At 52.7% G+C, this 19,880-nt stretch overlaps 3 protein-coding genes across 8 annotated transcripts; all 3 read right to left on the bottom strand.

The window, feature by feature from the left end:
* Positions 1-3,258: 3,258 nt before the first annotated feature.
* On the bottom strand, positions 3,259-5,663 carry TRAPPC5 (trafficking protein particle complex subunit 5). 4 transcript variants are annotated; one of them, XM_043911690.1, is made up of 2 exons: positions 5,541-5,663; positions 3,259-3,868 (listed from the first exon to the last, which is right to left on the bottom strand). In XM_043911690.1, the coding sequence occupies exon 2, from the start codon at positions 3,857-3,859 to the stop codon at positions 3,293-3,295; it is 567 nt and encodes a 188-aa protein (XP_043767625.1). In that variant the 5' UTR covers positions 3,860-3,868; positions 5,541-5,663; the 3' UTR covers positions 3,259-3,292. The 4 variants fall into 4 exon arrangements, with proteins under 4 accessions (XP_043767625.1, XP_043767626.1, XP_043767627.1 ...); XM_043911691.1 differs by having other exon boundaries at positions 5,535-5,619; XM_043911692.1 differs by lacking the exon at positions 5,541-5,663 and adding an exon at positions 5,040-5,116.
* Positions 5,664-7,177: 1,514 nt separating this feature from the next.
* Positions 7,178-10,010, bottom strand: MCEMP1 (mast cell expressed membrane protein 1). Of its 2 annotated transcripts, XM_043911686.1 has the most exons (7): positions 9,882-10,010; positions 9,502-9,591; positions 8,804-8,932; positions 8,595-8,645; positions 8,369-8,515; positions 7,996-8,064; positions 7,178-7,873 (listed from the first exon to the last, which is right to left on the bottom strand). In XM_043911686.1, the coding sequence occupies exons 1-7, from the start codon at positions 9,952-9,954 to the stop codon at positions 7,860-7,862; spliced, it is 573 nt and encodes a 190-aa protein (XP_043767621.1). In that variant the 5' UTR covers positions 9,955-10,010; the 3' UTR covers positions 7,178-7,859. The 2 variants fall into 2 exon arrangements, with proteins under 2 accessions (XP_043767621.1, XP_043767622.1); XM_043911687.1 differs by lacking the exon at positions 8,804-8,932.
* A 6,355-nt stretch (positions 10,011-16,365) lies between these two features.
* Positions 16,366-18,791, bottom strand: RETN (resistin). 2 transcript variants are annotated; one of them, XM_043913940.1, is made up of 4 exons: positions 18,699-18,791; positions 17,331-17,458; positions 16,903-16,980; positions 16,366-16,617 (listed from the first exon to the last, which is right to left on the bottom strand). In XM_043913940.1, the coding sequence occupies exons 2-4, from the start codon at positions 17,446-17,448 to the stop codon at positions 16,484-16,486; spliced, it is 330 nt and encodes a 109-aa protein (XP_043769875.1). In that variant the 5' UTR covers positions 17,449-17,458; positions 18,699-18,791; the 3' UTR covers positions 16,366-16,483. The 2 variants fall into 2 exon arrangements, with proteins under 2 accessions (XP_043769875.1, XP_043769874.1); XM_043913939.1 differs by lacking the exon at positions 18,699-18,791 and adding an exon at positions 17,621-17,741.
* Positions 18,792-19,880: the final 1,089 nt, after the last annotated feature.

The raw sequence follows: 19,880 nt of genomic DNA, 5'->3' as shown, positions 1-19,880 counted from the left end.
CCCATAATCCTTCAGCTTGTTCCAAACCTCCTTTTGTCCCAAGTCCCTACCTATCCTCTGCAGGGAGCAAAAGACCCTGGGTTGTCCTCTCCCAGCTCCCAAGCTCTCCAGCATCCTATGGGGACCAACTGTATCTCCTTCCCCCTGTCCTATGTCCCTAGGGCAGGGGTCCCCAACTCCTGAGATCTAATGCCTGATAATCTGAGGTGGAGCTGGTGTAATAATCATAAAGTGCACAGTAAATTTAATGTGCTTGAATAGTCCCAAAACTCCCCTCTCCCATCCCCCATTCAGGGAAAAATTGTCTTCCACAAAACAGGTCTCTGGTGCCCAAAAGTCTGGGGACCGCTGCTCTAGGGCATCCTTCATTGCTGGGCTTCTGAACAGAGCTTGTCCCTCCACTCCCACCTCCTGCCCCTCGCTCCTGCCCCAGTGGGCCCGGAAGCCTCTCTCTCTAGGGTCCCTGAGGCCCTCGGGTTGCTTAGCCCGAAGGTGAGTCCCACGGCTCCCTCTGAAATCCGGCTTCCCAGAGCCTCTGGCTCTCCATCCTCCAGGCGCCGACACTGCCTCCTCACCCCTGGCTCAGGTTGCCACCCCAGCTAGTCCTCTCCCAGCTGCCCGGGGCTGCCTCCCCTCTGCCCCTACACCCCCGCCCCACTAGCCATTTCCTGATCATCTCCGCACGACACAGGGTTTTTTGTTTCTCCTGTTGACACCCAGTACCTCCTTGGCAATGTGCTGAGCCTCATCTCTTGCTGGGATGACTGAAGCTGCTCCCGGCCAAGCCTGGCATCCCCACCCCACCCCCATCTCCTCATCTTGTATCCCCCTCCAAACAGTCAGTGGAAAAGCTGCACCCGCCCTGCCCTTAAACCCTTCTCATAAGCCGTGAGGGGGACCCAAGCAAAAGCGTCTGAGATTCCCTCTCAAAACACACTTGTTCAGGTCTTGGGGCTGGGAGAGAAAGGAAGTGAAAATTTGAAGAAATTTCCCCCCCCAAAAGTCCAGAAGGGCTTTCCTTGGGCGGGGGAGGGGGAGAAAGGAGTGATCAAGAGTGGTGGGCACAAGGGCGCAATTCACCTGAAGTGTAATCATTGTCCTTTTTGAACAAGGAAGGTGTGTCTAGGCACGCTCACATGCTCAGAAATTAACCGCAAACTATTTTAAGCGCCCAGATGATTTTGCAGTGAACCTGCCCATTTCCCCTCGAGAAGCAAGTCACTAGGGCCAGGGTTCTCAAAATGGGTCCCCCTGACCCCCCTCCCCCCACCTCCGGAGTACCAGCAGTTCCTGGGAACTTGTCAGAGATGCAAATCCCCAGCTGGGGCCCAGATCTGCAGAACTGGAAACTCTGGGGAGTGGAGGGAGGGGGCAGCCACCCCAATGTACACACGGGAATCCCCTAGGGACCTCGGTAAAATGTAGACTCTGAGTGGTTAGCCTGGGGTGGGCCTGAGCGTCTGCATTTCCGACAGGCTCTCAGAAGATGTGACAGAGACAGAGAAAAGGGGCTTCCCAGGTGGCTCAGTCCGTGAAGAATCCACCTGCAAGGTAGGAGAGGTGGGTTTGATCCCTGGGCTGGGAAGATCCCCTGGAGGAGGGCATGGCAACCCCGTCCAGTATTCTTGCCTGGAGAATGCCAGGAGGATTCTGGAGCCGGGCGGGGCTATGGTCCACAGGGTCACAAAGAGTCAGACACAACTGAAGCGACTGAGCATGCACGCATGTAAACAGAGAAAGTAGGTTATTAGACAGCTAATCCTGCCAGGGGACTGTAAGTAGAAAGATACGGCAGACCCCTGTAAATGAATAATTACTCAAGAAAGCAGATTTGCTTAACCACAAAACTAACCAGGCTTACTTAGCAATGTAACCGTGTAACAGAAGCTCGGGACGTGACCCAAAACAATAAAACAATGGTGACTCGAGCCCCATCTCCTGCCCAGAGAGCTCAGTTAGTGATTCCTGGGACAAGCTCTCTGCACACAAGAAGAACAATAATTTACAGCCCTAGCTTGACCATGTGGGGACAAGAAAGCTCCCCTGCCCACCCTGGACAATGAGCTGATGATAGAAGCATGACGTCTACTCAAGAAAGACAAAGGAGGTCTTCTCCCCCTCCTCACTTTTCCTTTGATTCTAAAACTGTAGCCCAGTTAAATTCTCAGGGTGTGGCATTTCTCACCAGCCTGCTTGTAATGCCTTGCTAGTGTCTTGTTCTAATCAATCATTTCTTATCTATCACTGCGCCATTCACTGAATTCTCTTCTTTGCTGAGACATAAAGGACTATGGTACCGGAGCCCTTCAGAGCCCCCAAGATGACACCCAATCGGTTTCAAATGCTGATGCCAAGGCCCAGGACCATACTGGGAGTAGCACGGGTCTAAAAAAAGTGGGGCGGGGGGGTGGGGGAGCTGACAAACAACTCCCTCCTGCTTGTTTCCTAGATGCTCAGCTCCACCCACTCCTCAACCTCCTGCGGCCTGCCCCTGAGGGTGCAGTGACCAGAGAGGCTGGGGTGGGGGGTGGGGGTCAACTGTTCACTCTGGTCTTTTACATAAAGTAAAGCCAGCCCCTGGCCTAAAGAAATCTCCCTCAGCCTGACCCCCGCCCCAACCCTAATACCCACCTCCCCATACCTCTTCTGCAGATGGAAGGCCTCCAGCTGTGATTCCAGAAAGTGCCAGCATTCCCCCACCCCCACCAAACCAGCAGGGGGCTTCCCTGGTGGCTCAGCTGGTAAAGAATCCGCCTGCAATGAGGGAGACCTGGGTTGATCCCTGAGTTAGGAAGATCCCCTGGAGAAGGAAAAGGTTACCCACTCCAGGATTCTGGCCTGGAGAATCCCATGGACTGTTTAGTCCACGGGGCTGCAAAGAGTCGGACACGACGGAGCGACTTTCACTTCTGGAGCCAAACCAGCAGCTCCTAGGGCCTGGTTTCTCTGCCCTCTGCCGCACCCCCGTGTCCCACCCCACTTCCCCCAACCCCCAAGCTAGGTCAAATCTGCCCCTACCCCCACTTCTCCATTCTATTAGGCCTCGGGCCACCCTCAGCGGCCTGAGGCAAGGGCCTGGGTTACGGTGGCATTTGTTTTGTTTGGCAGGGCCCTGTGTGGCTGGCAGGACCTCAGTTCCCCAACCACACTCTCAGCAGTGAAACTGCTGAGTCCCAACCACTGGATTGCCAGGGAAGTCCCCGTCGAGGTGTGTAGAGGCTCTCCAAGGCCCTCAAACAAGACACAGACACACTTGGGGAGGGGGCTGTCTGCATCCTTTATCTCGGGGAGATCAGCGGCCCTCCAGGGCCCGGTCCCGGGCTATGACGGCCTCCTCGAACTTGATCATCAGCGTGGTGCCCTTGTGCCAGTGCGCGGTGACCTTGGCGGGGAAGCCGCTGTGCGTGAGCACCGCCTCCACGATGCCCGCGGTGAAGCTGGCACAGTTGAGCGTGCTGTTCTCCTTGGGCACCGAGATGTAGGTGTTGATGAGCGGCTCGCGCTCGATGATGTAGAAGGTGCGGGCGTCGTCGTTGGCCTGCTCCAGCTTGTCGGCCTCCTTGCCGAACAGCGCCTTCCACACGGCGCCCTTAACGAAGAGCAGGGCGCCCAGCACCTTGGTTTCGCGCCGGGCGCCCTTTTCGCGAGCCACCAGCGCATCCAGGACGCGGGCGCCCACCTGGCGGCCCAGCGCGGCCAGGCGCGCCTGCAGCTCCGCCACGGAGAAGACGCGGCTCTGGCAGTGCTGAACCAGCTCGGAGAAGAGCAGGGCAAAGGCGCTCAGGCTCACCTCGGTGCGTGGCCGGGCCAGCGCGCGTTCCAGCAGCGCCGACTTCCCACGCGTGAAGCGTGCCTCCATGCCGCCGACCTGCAGGGAGACAAAGAAACGTGGGTGTCAGAGGCGGGAAGGAGACCCCCTTCCAACCACCTCCCATGTGTATGCCATCGCTGATTTCCCACGCGGGAAGAGATGAGAAGAAAAGGAGAATCCACCTGCGCATAAAGCATACCTCCCTTATGAGGCTTATACCCTTGGCCAGGGGAGGGCTTGGGAGGGAGGCGAGTGGAGGGCTTCCTTGGTGGCTCAGATGGTAAAGACTCTGCCTGCAACGTGGGAGACCTGGGCTCAATCCCTGAGGCGGGAAGATACCCTAGAGAAAGGAATGGCAACCCACTCTAGTATTCTTGCCTGGAGAATCCCATGGATAGAGGAGCCTGGCTGGCTACCATCCATGGGGTCGCAGTCATGACACGACTGAGCAAGTAACACTTCCATTCTCTGGTGGAGAGGGAAGGTGGAGAGAGATATCCAGAAGGAGACACTCGAAACCACCCCAACCCATGAGTTCCAGGTGATCTTTGTGCATTAAAAGCATCGTCCTGAACCCTTCAAGCCGGTGCGTGGGGAGGGGGCTGGGCGTCAGACCTAGGGCAGGGAGGGGACAAGGGTCAGGGGCCATGAGAGGACACGGCAGCAATCCCTCCCCCACCTCAGGCGCTCCGGCAGCAACAGCGCTGACTTCCCAGGGAGAAGGCAGAAGAGAGAAGTAAGGGGGTGTGGCGAGACCCAGGGCCAGGAGGGTTTGGGGCCTTGGGGAACAAGCAAGGCACATAGAGCGAGCCAGGAGAGGATGCTGGCAACCCTTCTAAAGCCGCACCCTCGGGCACACCGAGTTTGTCAGGCACGAAGCATGCCTCTTGGAGTGAACCCACGTTGGTAAAAAAAATGGAGGGGCGGCCAGGGATGGCGCTGAGAGCCCCCCCCCGCCTCGTGCTTTCCAGAAAACTAGCTGCACTGTGGGAAACAAGATGGAGGGGGCGGACTGTCGGACCCGGAGGGTTAGCGGAGCCAGGAGGGGGCGCCGTGATCCTCCCACTCCAGGGCGTGAAGCCATCGGTGGCGGGAGAGACCCGGAAGTGGGGCTGTGGGGAGAAAATCCCTGGGGGATGCTGAGAAAAACGCACTGTGGATCTGCGATGGGGATGGATGCGGAAGGGGGATGTCAAGGGCTCCGACACACACACACACCCACACCCACCGTCAGGAAGGGTAGCTGAGAGCCCCGACGCCCCACTACGCAGGGACGGGACCAGAGGCCGGAAGGGTCTGGGGAGGCTGAGGCAGGGCCCAAACTAGGGTCTGTGTGGAGGATGAAAAGAGCACCGGAGGGGATTTTAGGAACTCCAGGACGTCCCTGGTCCGCTGCGCAGCCGCCTACATGGGGAGGGCCCAGCGCGCGAGATGGGAGGGAGAGCGTAGAAACCTCTCCACACGGCTGCCAGGGGGTTAGTGAGCTAAGCCACGGGAAGACCGGGATCCCGTGACCTCGGCGCGGGTGTGGACCAGGCAACGGGGCCGGGAAGAAGCCCACCCTCCTCGTGCCCCCCACCCCCGGCGGATGGGACGAGGCGGGGGGATGACCGGGGATCGCGAGCACCGAGACCCTGGCCCAGGACCCAAAGACCCGCGGGGAGGGGGTCGGGAAACGGACGCGGCCGGGGCCCGGGAGGGGTCGTGGCGGGCGGGGTCTCACCCGGACCTGCGGCCGCCGATTTGGCCGAGCTGCTTTACGGCGCCGTAAAAGGGGGCGTGCGCAGGCGCAGCGACGGGACGGGCGTGTGGGCAGGGCACGCGAGGCGATTCCGGAGAGCGGCCGTAGGGGGGCGCGCGTGTCCGTGGAACTCGACTTAAGGGCGCAGGTACCCGGGCAGGGGCCTCGCAGGCCTTGGTTGGCCCACAATCAAGGGGACAGGGGCATGGGTCATCCCCTGCTCAGGAGTGCACGACTGATGCTAAACACGGGTCTCTGTGTCAGGCACATGTGCGTCTGCTCGTCTCGGGTCACATGTACGCTCACCTTCCGGACAAACATGTCCATGTGCATGCCCGTGGGCACAAGTTCTCTGAGGGGACGTACACCCATGAGCCATGGGCATAGTACACTTAGGGGCATGTGCGCTCATGAATACATCCTTTGTGGACAGATAACATTCCGGAGCACAGTACCATATTCAGGGGCTTATATATCCGTGAGGCCATGCACACTTAGGGAGACATTAATGCCAATATCTTGATTCTCGGTGCACCGATGTCTAACAGAAGAAGCACGGAGACTATGTTTGGAGGAGAAAAGAAAGAGGAGTTTTATTTTTTGCCAGGCAAAGAGGGAACGCAGCTGCCTGGAGCCTCAAGACCATTCCCCACCCCCCAACCCCATCCCCCGCCCTGGGGAATCAGAAGTCTAATAAATAGGTGGGGCTCCAAGTCCGGGGGTGCGGGTTGGTGGCAAAGATCAAAATGGTGAAGGTCTTGTGTTTTTCTTCTTCCTTCACTATTTCAAAACAGTCAGAGCTAATGTCAGGTGGTTCAGAAGGTAAAGAATCTGCCTGCAATGCAGGAGACCTGGACTCAATCCCTGGGTTGGGAAGATCCGGTGGAGAAAGGCATGTCAACCCACTCCAGGATTCTTGCCTGGAGAATCCCCATGGATAGAGGAGCCTAGAGGGCTACAGTCCATGGGGTCACAAAGAGTTGGACACAACTGAGCGACTAAGTACACAGTGTCAGGCAACTCAGTAATTGGGTCCATTGCTCTCCTGGTTATTGACCCACCATCTTCTTTCTGAAATGCAGAATGCTGCAAGTGGTGATTTGCTACAAGGGAGTGTAAAACACCAGGAACAGGATGTAATTCACACAGAATTAGAGTGTTAGGTGCCAGATATAATTCACAGAATCAGAGAGTGTTAGAGGTTAGTCTTGTAAAGGACAGAGTTACAGACACTACAGATTATTAACATTTAAAATAAAGCTAGGATTAATGAACTCTTCCAGGCCCGTTTATGCTACATCTCTAGTCTGTTCATTGTTCCCTGTATTTTCCTGGTTATCAGAATAAAACCTCATTTCTGTTTTGGTCCAAGAGCATTGGACCTCTCAGTCCACAGACAGTTAGAGGCACAGGGATTCAGTCACCCCTGGGTGCAGGTTCACGGACACACAGGGATCCACTGGGTGCACTGGTTCTGACACCCCCTCCTGCCCCCAGGGCTCCTGGCATCAGGTCCATGTGCTCCCCACATGACCTTTCCCATTCTCCAAGTCTGCACACTTACGGAGCCTCCCCCACCAGGTCCCAAAGCCCCCCAGCCGCACCAAACAGATTGGAAAGCCATGTGGTTTCCCTTCGATCTTTATCATCATGAATCACAGAATGTGAGTGCAGAAACAAGTGGACACATGCGGGTACTGCTCTGAACACCCTCGGCGGCGTCATCAGGCACACTCGTGTTGACACGCACCTGTTCACACCGGCATAGCGTGACAGGACACTCACCCACAATTACAGTGATTCCTGCCCACGGCGTACCCACCGCCCCACCCCCTCACACCTCCGTCACACAACACCCAGCAGGACACAGGCTTGTGCTTATGCTGACGGTGAAATGGGCGCCTGCAACACATGTCACTGACACCCACACCTAGAGTGACATGCCTTTGTGGCCCCCACAGCCACACACGGTGACATGAATTACACTCACGCCACGCCACAGCCCACACGTGTGTGCCCATGTACAGTGAGTGACCCGGGAGCACACCACACTCACCATCAACACTCACCCATAACACCTTCTTGTGGGACACATTGAAATACCCGCCCTCCTTGAAGAGCTTACCCTGACACACGCATGCACGTGCACACATGCAACGCCACAACACTCATTCGCAAGACATGTGATTTTCTACATGTGGGATGAAGGGCAGCTTCAGACCAGCATGGGTCCCCATGTTCCATCTTCACTAAGAAGTGCTGTCTTTCCTCCACGGTGCAGCTAGGGCTGTGAGATCTTCTCACGCATTAAGGTGTGGGACCTGCAGAGTAGGGGCGGGAGTGAAGGATGGAGACCCGCGATCAGATAGATCTCAGTCTTGTAACAGAACCTGGAGCCAAATCCGGGGGCCCCCCTCATTTGCCGCCCCTGGCCCCAGCTTACTTGGTTTTGACATCTTCAGCATATTGAGGATTTCCTGTAATGTTTTCTTGACTTCGTCTATGTTTTGGACTGGAGTGGTGGGGAGACAGGAAAAAGCTGAGATGGGGCACTCTTAACTTTATTGGAAGCCTTCTCCCCGACCCCCGACCCGAAAAAGATGCCACACAATCCCAAAGTGCCTGGAGTTCCCAGCAGCATATATATACTCCCTGAGTGACTCGGGGTGTGTTTGTGGGGGGTGACATCCATCACCCCTCCAAACCTTGTGCTCGGGGAGAGCAGGACCCCTGCTGTCCCCTCCCCAGATTCCCCAGCACCCAACCCAATACTGGGCATGGAGACATATTCGCCCCAGGGAGGTCTGCCAGGGCACCTGTAGCCAGCTGCCTCCGTTTCGGGTTCCCTTCTTGGATGCTCCCCTTGATTGTGTTCAGGCTCTGCTTGGCTGCCGTGATGTTCTGCTTCACAGTGGCCCACTGAGTCTTCTGCTCTCCTTGGTACTCTTGCACCGAAATGGAGACTAAGGGAGTGGATTGGAGTTGTCAGTGGCACCTTCGCTCCCCCTACTCCCCCAGCCCTGACCCAGCTCTTCCTCTCACCGTTCCAGAGCACCTCTTTCAAGACCACCAGCTCCCTGGACATCTCGAAATCTGTTCAGGATGGGGGGAGGCAAGGAAACCTTAGAAAAACTTTAGAATCACCTGAATTCTGCAGTCGGGAGCAGCACTGGACCTCCCCAGCTTCTGGGGACCCCTCCACACTGCCCCCAGCCCCTTCCTCTGCCAACAGAAAGAAACACCCCACTCACTCTTCACCAGGACCAACGCTAAGAGGACCACGCAGGACAGAGTCAAGAAGGTGTTCAGACTCATCATGGCTTTAGGCAACCAGTGGTGTCCCTGGGCAGTGTCCGAGGGTGGCCTGGACTCGGCTGGCACTGGGATAGAGGTAGGACAGCTCATCTCCAGGGCCCAACACCACTGCTTGGCCCATCGGCACTGACTCTGACACCACCGGCAGCTCTTCACTTGTATCTACTCTTCTCAATACCGTGAGCAGCTGTGGCCATTGAAAACACTGCCACCAGCATGCACCCCAGCCAGCGCCACCAGCAACTGTCCCTAGCACTGTCCCCATGATGCCCTCTTATGATCCCCATCACCAACATCCATGCTTGTCCTTGCCAGCACTGTCCCTATCAACAGGTCATCAAGCCTTCATCAACACTTTCATCAGCTCTGTCTAGGTGATCCCGTCCCGACCCACCAGCATCACCAACACCCAGACCTTCACCAACACTTCAACCAACACAATCACATTGTCATCTTCATCGCCGCCTACACAGCTGCCCCCCACCACTGTCACACAAAGCCTCGACGCCACCACACCCCCACACCATTGACCCTGACCTTCACACACTGCCCTTTGTCCCTGCAGGGCCTCCCACAGACCTCTTCCAGGGCCCTGTGATAGGGGCTGGCGGGGGGGAGGTGTGTGGCTGCTTACCCTTATTCTTGGGTGGTGAATGACTGCCCTTTGGCTGGTCCTGGTTTTTGAAGGTAAAGGTGATATTCTCATAGTTAGGGTCATCTGCAGCTGTGGGCAAGTCATTGAGAGGGCTTGAAGAAAGCTGCCCAGAGCTCTGGAGCAGGGGTGAGTATGGGAGAGGGAGCTCAGACATCTTGGTTTACTGAATCCTCCACACAACAGATTTCTTGGGGCAAAGATAAGGAGTAGGGAACTCTGATCTTCATCTTAATGCGTGTGAGCCTTTGGGTGACACACACACACACATTTTTTTGGGGGGGAGGAGCCCTCCAACCCTCACTTTCAGCTCCTCACTCCTCCCATCCCAACCTCTCCCCTCCTCACCCAAGATGCCTAACCTTCTTTATTGCCCGAGGATCCCCGTCTCTTGTCTTTGAAGGCTACTGCCTGCATCTTGACCTTCTGGTTCATGTAGATTTCCTCAGTCTCTATGGTCTCCGGCAGCAAATTTGTCTTCACACAGCCCCACCCACCGGAAAGTGTCTGGGGAGATGAGGAAATTTCTGGGTTGAGGTGGAGGAGAGGAAGGAGAATGTAGGCTTCCTGCTTTCAGGGATCCAGGAACCCCCCACCCTTGGGGCATCCTCACCCCAACCCCGGTTCAACAGGAGTCTTAGGCATCCACCTCCAATGCAGGAGACCCAGGTTGGATCCCTGATCCGGGAAATCCGGCAGTTAAGCCCCCGCACCACAACTACTGAGCCTGTGCTCTAGAGCCCAGGAGCCGAAACTACTGGAGCCCACAGCAAGAGAAGCCACTGCTGTGAGAAGCCCTCCCACCACGACTGGAGAGTAGTCCCCCTCGCCACAGTCAGAGAACCTACACAGCAACAAAGACCCAGTGCAGCCAAAAAGAAAATCTTATAAAAGAACACCTTGTTTTTAAAAAAGAACAGTCACAGCTTGGGAAAAAAAAAAAAAAAGTCTTAGGAGACCAAAGGTCTCAGGAGGGACAAGATAGATTCACACAGACCCAGAAACAGAACAAGATGGTCAGCAATTTGTGGTAGAGGTGTTAACTAATGCCCTGTTGGTAGTTCAGATGATAAAGATTCTGCCTGCAATGCAGGAGACCTGAGTTCCATGGCGATCGTCATATTGCAATCGAAAAATATATCAAATAAACATACTGTACATAGTAAACTTACACAAAGTCATGGCTCAATTATATTCAATAAAAATAATTTTGAAAATAGGATGGTCAGGAACTTTACCGGAAGCTCTCCATGTATGTATGTGTGTGTCCACCTGGATGAACCTTATCCTCCCATCTCTTGCTCTCATGGGAGATACTATGGCACCCCACCTTTTGGGGCAAGATCCTAGGTCCCCACACCTACCTTCCCTCTGCCCTAGTCCCACCGCTCAGCTCCACCCAGAGAAGTTCTACTTCTCCAAGGCCCTTCAGAGGAGAAGAATGGATACGAGGCAATCGGGCTAACCACTGGAAGTCCACTCCCACATCTGGGACTGAGGCCAGAGGTCACCTTGGTCTAACCCAGAAGCAGTTCCCCTTCCACCTGGAGACCCCCAGCAAAGGAACACTCAGAAACACATTCACACTCATTCACATATCAGCTCACCTACCCAGACCCCCCCCACACACTTGCACACTCACACTTCTGAATACCCCCAATCACACATCTGTGTATGTGTACATATGGTGTGCTTATTTGCATGCTTATACATATTCATGTGCGCATACTGTCTCCACTCTGTATAGGTTATCTTTAAAGCTTTCCTTGTGTCTATCTGACCTTGAAAACTGGGGATTAAAATGAGGCTAAGTATACAAGGAATTTTCTCTTTCAGTCTAGAGCAGTTCCCTTCTGATAAAAGTAAATGTAATGTGAAACACATGTGGGTTTTTGGCAGGTTTTTTTTCCTTTTTTTTTTTTTTTTTTTGGCTGCACTGACCTAGATCTTAGTTCCTGACCAGGGATAGAACCCATGCTCCCTGCATTGGGAGCACAGAGTCTTAACTATTGGACCACCAGGGAAGTCCCTGGCAGGGTTCTTAAAAATTGAAATGTAGTTGACTTATATAATATTATGTTAGCTCCAGGTGTATAGCATAGTGGTTCAATATTTTTGTAGATTATACTCCATTTAAAGTTATTACAAAATAATGGATATATTTCCATGTACTGTAAAATATATCCTTGTTGCTAATCTACTATATACATATTAGTTTGTATCTCTTAATCTCTTGCCCTTATATTGCCCTTCTTCTCTCCCTTCTCTCCACTGGTAACCACTAATTTGTCCTGTCTGTGAGTCCATTTCCATTTTGTTACGTCCATTCCTTTAAAAATTGTTTTTAGATTCCACATACAAGTGATAACTTACACTAACATGACATACAACTACTTGTGTCTCTGAGTTACTTCACTAAACATGTGCGTGTGTACATGATCAGTTGCTTCAGCCATGTCCGATTCTTTGTGTCCCTGGGGACTGTAGCACTCCAAGCTCCTCTGTCCACGGGATTCTCCAGGCAAGAATACTGGAGAGGGTTGCCATGCCTTCCTCCAGGGGATCTTCCTGATCCAGGGATCAAACCCACATCTCCTGCACTGTGGGTGGATTCTTTACCCACTGAGCCACCTGGGAATCCCACACTAAGCATAATACCCTCTGAGTCCACCATGTTGCTGCACATGGCAGAACTTTATCCTTTTTGATGGCTGAGTAATATTCCATTGTGTGTGTGTGTCTATATGTGTGTGTGTGTCTATATACATACCTGAATACTTCCAGCTGCACGTCTGCTCATGTGTACACATGGCACGTCCAAAAGTCACCTCCCAGCTGCCGATCGGGGGCGAGAGCTTTAAGGGGAATTTTAGGAGTGTATGGGGGAGGGAGGGGGCTGTGTGCAGAAACAGTACTTCAGCTCTGACAATCATCCTGAAGTTGCTTATGCAGCGGTCTCATCAGTGTCATCTTGATTGTTTTAAGTACACTTAATCTTCAGTTCCAGGGCTGGATTGTTCCCATTTCCTTGAGGCCAGCTCTTGAAATTGTGTAAGATGTGGCCGCTTACATCATGGCTGCAGTCTGGGCATCGTGTAGTTAGTTTCCCCCACTTGGGGGGTTTGGTATCCTCGAAACAGCTCCAAGCATATGACACAGTATAATCTATAGCCCTTGAGGAGGGACTAAAGTCCTTGACTTAGTTTAATGGTTTATTATTATTTTATTCTGTTTGATCATTTTTCTTTGTTTCTGCACTTTTAAAATTTCTTTGATTAAATTTATTCTTTGGATAAAATTTTTCTGTAGATAAGAGACAAGCAGAGGACATGGAGGGAGGTGGCGTCTGTCCTGGGAAGGCCCCATAGGGTCCCACTCTGTTACACTCCCTTTGGAAAAAATTAGATTAAAACTTTCTATATGTGAGAAGTGAGTATGTTTTAGGCTTAAAATATGTGATTAAATTCTAAGTAACTTTGGGCTTCCCAGGTGGCGTTAGTGATAAAGAACCTGCTTGCTAACATAGGAGATATAAGACACATGTGTTCAATCCCTGGGTCAGGAAGATCACCTGGAGGAGGGCATGGCAACCCACTTCAGTACTCTTGCCTGGAGAATCCCATGGCAGAGGAGCCTGACAGGCTACAGTCCATAGGGTCACAAAGAGAGGGCACAATTGAAGTGACAGCATGTGTGCAAGTTTGGAATTACCCCTGAGATCTGGCTGGTGAGGATAATGTTCTCTCTCTCTCTCTCTTTTTTTGGTAATGTTCTTTTTCCGGAAGTATTGCCAATCTTGGGACTTCCCTGACAGTCAAGTGATTAAGACTCTGAGCTTCCACTGCAGGGGCTGTAGTTTATCCCTAGTTGGTGAACTAAAATCCCACATGCCACACAGTGAGGTATAAATAAATAAAGTACTGCCAGTCTTGTCTGCTCAAGGAAGATCAGTTTAATAATAATTAGACGCCAGCTCTTCCATCTCCTCTTACAAAGAAGTCAGTCGTTGAGAGACGTGGCCTCGCCTTCACTGATGATGCAATAGCTGCAGAAAAGATGGACCAATGGGGAACTGACTCTGCTCTGATGGACAGGCGTAGGGGGCGGGTCTGCAGCATTGCACATTTCCCTGACTAAAATGAGGCTAAAACGAGGGTACAGCCCTCTGGACTTGGAGAAAAAGGTAGCCCAGGAATTGAAGACCCACAAGCAATGGTGTCATGGTGGCCTAAGAGGACCCCGTGGCTTTGGCTGACCCGATGCTTTCCTGGGGCAACAGTATGAATTTTCTTTAAAGAAGGAAAATGAACCCTAACCAGGGATTGGTTTAGGGTGGGCGCATGATCCAGGTCCAGCCAATCAAAGACCAAGATTTGGCACAGAGCGGGTGGGCAAATGAGCCAGACTCAACCAATAAAACCCAGGCCTGGGGCTTTTGTTGGGTTAGCCAGGTAAAAGGGCATTCTCTCTTTCCCACTTCTGTCAGACTGCCAGGATATAAGCCTGGAGCCATGACAGGGGAGAACTTGCTTAAAAGTGAGGTCAACACTAAGGAAAGCAGACACGACAAGGAGTCGGGTCCTGGAGACACTGTCCGAGACCCTGGATTCAGTCAACCCCGAGTCCGTTGTTCTGAACCTGAGCCTCTCATTTAGGTAATCCAGAAAATGTCCGTTCATTTTAGCTCGAACTAGATTGAGGTGGGGTCTGTGGGGCTGGCAACCAACAATCTTGGCTACTATACAGGGCTGTTGTTCAGTCGCTCAGTCGCGGCCGACTCTGCAACCGCATAGACTGCAGCATGCCAGGCTTCCCTGTCCTTCCCTATCTCCGGGAGTTTGCTTAAACTCATATCCATTGAGGCGATGATGCCATCCAACCATCTCATCCTCTTTCGCCCCCTTCTCCTCCTGCCCTCAATCTTTCCTGGCATCAGGGTCTTTTCTAATGAGTTAGCTCTTCACATCAGGAGGCCAAAGGATTGGAGCTTCAGCTTCAGCATCAGTCCTTCCAATGAATATTCAGGGTTGATTTCCTTTAGGATTGACTGGTTTGAGCTCCTTGTTGTCAAGGGACTCTCAAGAATATTCTCCAGCACCACAGTTCAACTCTCACAGGGGGCTGGGCGGTTAGCAAATGAGGAAAGAGACTTAAGAAAGGGCTTTGCCTTTTGAAGTCTACACTCTGGGACAGGAGGAAGACTGTGTTGGAACGGAGAGCTCAAAAGAGGCCCTTCTTGGGGTCCAGATACAAGGGGACAGTTGTGGGTCTTGAAGACAGAGGCATTCACATGAGAGTGTGGGGACAGTGAGGGGGCAGGATGGCCAAGGTACTATGCTTGCCCTCTCTGGTCCTTGACACATTTCTGACTCTGTGATCCCACTCCAACCCCAAGGCCAAAGTGCTTTAAGAGGAAGGACCTGGGAGGGGAATCCCTGGATTGGCATGTAGTGGATTCCATGGGCACCAGGAGTGTTTGTGATATCAGTTCATGATCACTGCGACCAGCCTTGGGTGGGGTGGTGTACCACCAGGGGAGGTGGTTGTCAGTAGGAAGAGTCCAAATCATCCTGAAAACCAGAAACCCATCCTGTCACCCATTCTTCAGCCTCTGGAGTCTGCTGCTGGGGACGGTGCTATTTAAGTCTGGGGTCCCTCTTAAATCTGGGCACCAAGTGTTCTGAAGTCTCTGTCTGCATCTCTCAGGGACTGGATTTTAAGACTCCTGGGTTAGGGTTCTCAGGAAACTGGACCTTGAATCACCTGGATTTGTGCCTCCAGTGATGCTGAGTATTTCTCTTCTGGGGCATTGACTCCAGACTGAGAACAACGTCATCCAGGCTGGGATGGGGACTTGATGTTGAAAGCACAAGAGTCCATCCAAGGCATACAAGAGTTCATGTGTCCCTAGTACCCTCCCCGCAGTTGGCATGTGCATGTCTATAGGGCATGGCGTCCTTGTGTGACCATGGTAACTGGGTTGTGTATTTTGTGTGCACAAGGCCAGGTGCCACTGTGTATATAGGTGTAGCATGTGTACCTAGGTGGTGTATTCACCTGTGTGTCTGGTTATTTATTCAGTAGACATTTCCTGAACACCTTCGATGTGCCATTCTCTCTTCTAAGCAGGATATACCAAAGAGCCAACAAGTCCCCTACGCGTGTTGTCATATTTGAGTGTTCATGAGGAATAGGAACGAATGTCCCTGTTGCAGTTGGGGAGTGAGGGATGGAGCTCAGGTCTTTGGGTACAGCGATGAATAGGGATGCACCCTGACCCTGAGGCTGCTCATGACTTAAGGCTCTGGAGCGCATGTGGGGTAGGGGTTGTTGGGGGGGGGTGGTGGTTCCTGTCCTGTCCAGACCCAGATCCCCCAAGAGGCATCATTGTGGGGGAGAATAACCCAGAAACTTCCCAGGAAGCCTAGGCCCCTCGTGTGACCATCAAGGTGGCCTCAAAGGTAACACTACGGGACTTCCCTGATGGTCCAGTGGTTAAGACTCCCGAGCTTCCACTGCAAAAGGCACGGGTTCCATACCTGGTCAGTCAGGGAACTAAGATCCCACATGCCGTGCAGAGAGGCCCCCACAAAAATAGTCTTAACACTCTCTTTTCCTTTGACGAAGACCATGAGCCTTGAGTGTGGATGTCATTAAAGGAAGTTAGGACCCCATTTTCAAAAGTAGAAGTGGCGGACAACAAGGGAGGAGGGGGAAATGGGGAGAAGAAAAGCTGCGGTTGCCCCCCCCCCCCTCCGGTACTGATGCACCTTGCTCTTTTTGGAGACGTCAGCTCAGTCACCCACACCCCACAGAAGACACAGCTCAGAGCCCGGGTCCTCTCCATCATCTTCCCAAGGAGGTTTATTTCCAGCCGGGGCCTGACGCGGCCCCTCGGAGATGTGACCCCACCCCCAAATGCCTGGCCACGCCCCCCCCAGCACCGCGCAAGCGCAGTCTTAGGCTACTGGATCCGCAGGCGGCAGCAGCGAGCTCCGGTCCAGTCCATGTCTGCGCACTGGCAGTGGCACGTGGTCTCAGCACGCACGTCCCACGAGCCACAGGCAGAGCCACACGTGCAGCCAGTGACGGCGAAGCCTGCGGGGGGAGCAAGGAGGAGAGAGCTTGGACCCCGAGCCGGAAGCTGCGAGTTTGGGCTTCCAGAGGGCTGGCAGGAGGCTAGGGGCCTGGACACCAGTGTCCTGAGGAGATGGGGCCCGGGAGTTGGGGGAAGGGACAGGGCCGGGAGTGCAGACCAGAATATTAAGGAATTAGAGGCTGGGACTCCGTGGTTCTAGACAAATGGAACCTGAACACAGTGGAGGGGGGTATGGGGTGCTGAGAATAGACCCGGGAGACTGGACAACGGAGTTCTGTACCTACCTGAAGGGCAGGTGACCAGGGACCCCCTGGAGGTGACACTCTGGCAGTCCAGGCCAATGTTCCTCACTGCCTCAGGAACTGCGGGAAGGGGTGATGCAAAGGAACTGTGAGACCAAGCTGCCCCAACCCCCTTCTCGTGCTGCCTAGGCCCTGGTGGTTTGGAGATGGGCAGAGGGTCAAGAAAACTCCCCTGCGGAAGGCCCAGTAGGTGGGGAACTCCCCACCTCCAAGGATTCTGTCCGGGTGGGTGTTTTCGAGGGAGGAGGGTTTTGAGCTGTAGTTGGAGGTGGAGATGGGTGGAGATTGGCGTTGGGTTGGGTTTGGGGTTGAGATATGGTTGGGGTTGGGGCTGGCTTGATGTTTGCTCCATGTCAGGAATCAGAGGGGCCCCTGAGGGCCTGGCTGAGGTTCGATGGGAGGGTTCTCACCTAGGGAGCTGGTGACATGCTGGATCTTCTCACTGATGGCTTTATCTACGGGGCACAGCGACTGGCCACACACCAGCAGCCCCAGGACTGGGATGAAGAGGAAGGAGAAAGCCTTCATCCTGCAGGTGCTGCAAGAAAAAAACCAAGAGACCCCCATGTGGGTCTACGCCTCCCCATCCTGGGGAAGCTCAGACCCACAGAGCACATGGGACTGGGAGCTGTGGGTCCCAACTGAGGATGGGGCTGGAGACTCAGCTTTGCCCCTACAGGCAGGAGCAGCTGTCACTTACCCTCTCTGTGGACTCAGCAGGCCAAATTTTGAACACTAATTCCACACCCCTGCCTCTGCTCCCTCTTTAAGGCTGCTGGGTGTGCAGCTTCCTGTCTTGGCTAAGACCCTTGGCATCCTGGGCCTCCCTTTCCACATCCGGGGCTAAGAGGAAGCCCCCAGGGTAGAGTCCAGGGACCTAGTAATGCCACAGACTCCACCTTCCAGAGCCTTTCCTGTCCACATCTAGGCTGGGGGGCTGGTCCAGAAGATAGCACTTGGTGGAATAATTCCAGGAACCATAGTCAGAAGAGCAGGGAGAGAAACCAGCTTACATGGAGCGGTGGGGGGGCACACACATGTGACCAGAGTCATGTCCTCTTGTAAGAACTGCATGCTGGCTTCCCTGGTGGTCCAGTCATTAAGGATCTGCCTTGCAATGCAGGAGACAGCAGTTCGATCGCTGATCCTGGAAGATCCCACATGCCTCAAAGCAACTACGCCCATGCGCCACAACCCCAGAACTCACATTCTGCAAATACTGAGCCCTCAAACTTAGACCCTGTGCTCCGCAACAAGAGAAGCCACTCTAATGAGAAGCCCAAGCACCGCATCTAGAGAGTAGCCCCCACCTCACTGCAACTAGAGAAAGTCCAAGTGCAGCAACGAAGACCCAGCCCAGCCAATAAACAAATAAATAAATAAATCTTAAAAAAAAGAACTACATGCCATGTTCATTCCCAAATGCCTACCACAATAGAAAATAAAAACTATGATTTATTCCTTCAAAGGAATAATGGGCAACTGAAGTTGTCAAACTATGGCCCATGGGCTAGATCTAGCCCACCATCTTTTCTTTTCTTTTTGGCTACACCATGCATCATGCAGGGGGTAGTTCCCCAACCAGGGATGGAATACCTGTACCCTCTGCAGTGGAAGCTCGGACTCGTAATCACTGGACCACCAGGGAACTTTGTCCACCATCTATATTTGTACAACCCATGAGCCAAGAATGGTGTTTACATTGTCTTGGTTTGTTTTTTGTTTCCAATATGGATTTTTTAAATACTGTGGTAAAACACACATAGCATAAAACATACCATTTTCAAGTGTACAGTTCATCAGCATTAAGATGGAGTAACCACCGAGGCAGACACTGGACTGTTGTGGCCACAAGCGAAAGGGTGCCAGCAGCCACGAGAAGCTGGAAGAAATCAAGAACTGATTCTTTCCTAGAGTCTTTAAATCCCTTTAAAGGGATGTGGCTTGATTTCAGTCACACATAGTGTTGTGTAATCATCATCTCTGTCCATTTCCACAATTTTTTTTTAATCATTCTAAACTGACTTTACCCATAAACACTAACTTCCACTTCCCCTTCCTGAAGTCCCTGGTAACCTCTAATCTACTTTCTGTTTTATGAATTTGCCTATTCATACCACAAGTAAGTGGAATCCTAGGACAGTTACCCTTCTGTGCCTGCCTTATTTCACTAGCATAACAAACATTCATCCATATTGTAGCATGGATCAAAACCTCATTTCTTTTTCAGGCTAATATTCAATTTTATGTACATATTGCATTTTGTGTGTCATCGATTTGTTGATGGACAGTTAGGTTGTTAAATGTTTCTTTTCAATGATTTTTTTTTTTTTTTTTGGCTGCATTGGATCTCTGTTGCTGCACACGGGCTTTCTCTAGTTTTGGTGAGCGGGGGCTACTCTCCAGTTGCCATGTGTGGGCTTCTCATTGCAGTGGCTTCTCTTGTGGAGCATGGGTTCTAGGCACACGGGCTTCAGTACTTGGGGCACATGGACTTCACTGCTCCATGGCATGTGGGATGTTCCCCGACCAGGGATCGAACCTGTGTCACCTGCATTAGCAGGCAGATGCTTAACCACTGGACCATTAGGGAAGTCCTGTTTCTACCTTCTGGCTATTGCCAAGGATACTGCTCTGAACTTGGGACCACAGGTATCCTTCGAGTGACTGCTTTCAGTTATTTTAGGCTTAAACCCAGGAGTGGAATTGCTGGGTCCTGTAGCAGTTCTGTGTTTAACTTTTCGAGGGACTGCCAAACAGTGTTTACATTTTAAAATCATTGACGGGAATTTAATATTTAGTGAAATATGAAGAGTATGTGCAATTCAAAGTCCAGGGTGCATATCAAATTTTCTCAAAACACAGGCATGCCCACTTTTGAAGATATCCTCCATGGCTGCCTTTACGAAGTCACTCACAGAATGGAGAAGTCATGACAGTGTCTGTAATGACCCACAAAG

Source organism: Cervus elaphus, chromosome 9 (assembly GCF_910594005.1).
Source record: "Cervus elaphus chromosome 9, mCerEla1.1, whole genome shotgun sequence".
Classification (NCBI taxonomy): Eukaryota; Metazoa; Chordata; class Mammalia; order Artiodactyla; family Cervidae; genus Cervus; species Cervus elaphus.
The sequence above is the reverse complement of the archived record's forward strand: the minus strand, read 5'-3'. Positions and strand labels throughout refer to the sequence as shown.

Bases quoted from the DNA above. Each gene is read 5' to 3' on its own strand.
- TRAPPC5 (XM_043911690.1), bottom strand. From the start codon at position 3,859: ATGGAGGCACGCTTCACGCGTGGGAAGTCGGCGCTGCTGGAACGCGCG.
- MCEMP1 (XM_043911686.1), bottom strand. From the start codon at position 9,954: ATGAACCAGAAGGTCAAGATGCAGGCAGTAGCCTTCAAAGACAAGAGA. The intron at 9,592-9,881 runs GTTAGGCATCTT...ACTTGCCCACAG, and splicing joins ATCCTCGGGCAATAAAGAAG to CTGCAGATGACCCTAACTAT. The intron at 8,516-8,594 runs GTGAGAGGAAGA...CCACTCCCTTAG, and splicing joins GAAAGAGGTGCTCTGGAACG to TCTCCATTTCGGTGCAAGAG.
- RETN (XM_043913940.1), bottom strand. From the start codon at position 17,448: ATGAAGGCTTTCTCCTTCCTCTTCATCCCAGTCCTGGGGCTGCTGGTG. The intron at 16,981-17,330 runs GTGAGAACCCTC...CCCTTCCCGCAG, and splicing joins GCATGTCACCAGCTCCCTAG to TTCCTGAGGCAGTGAGGAAC. The intron at 16,618-16,902 runs GTAGGTACAGAA...CTCCCCCCGCAG, and splicing joins CCTGGTCACCTGCCCTTCAG to GCTTCGCCGTCACTGGCTGC.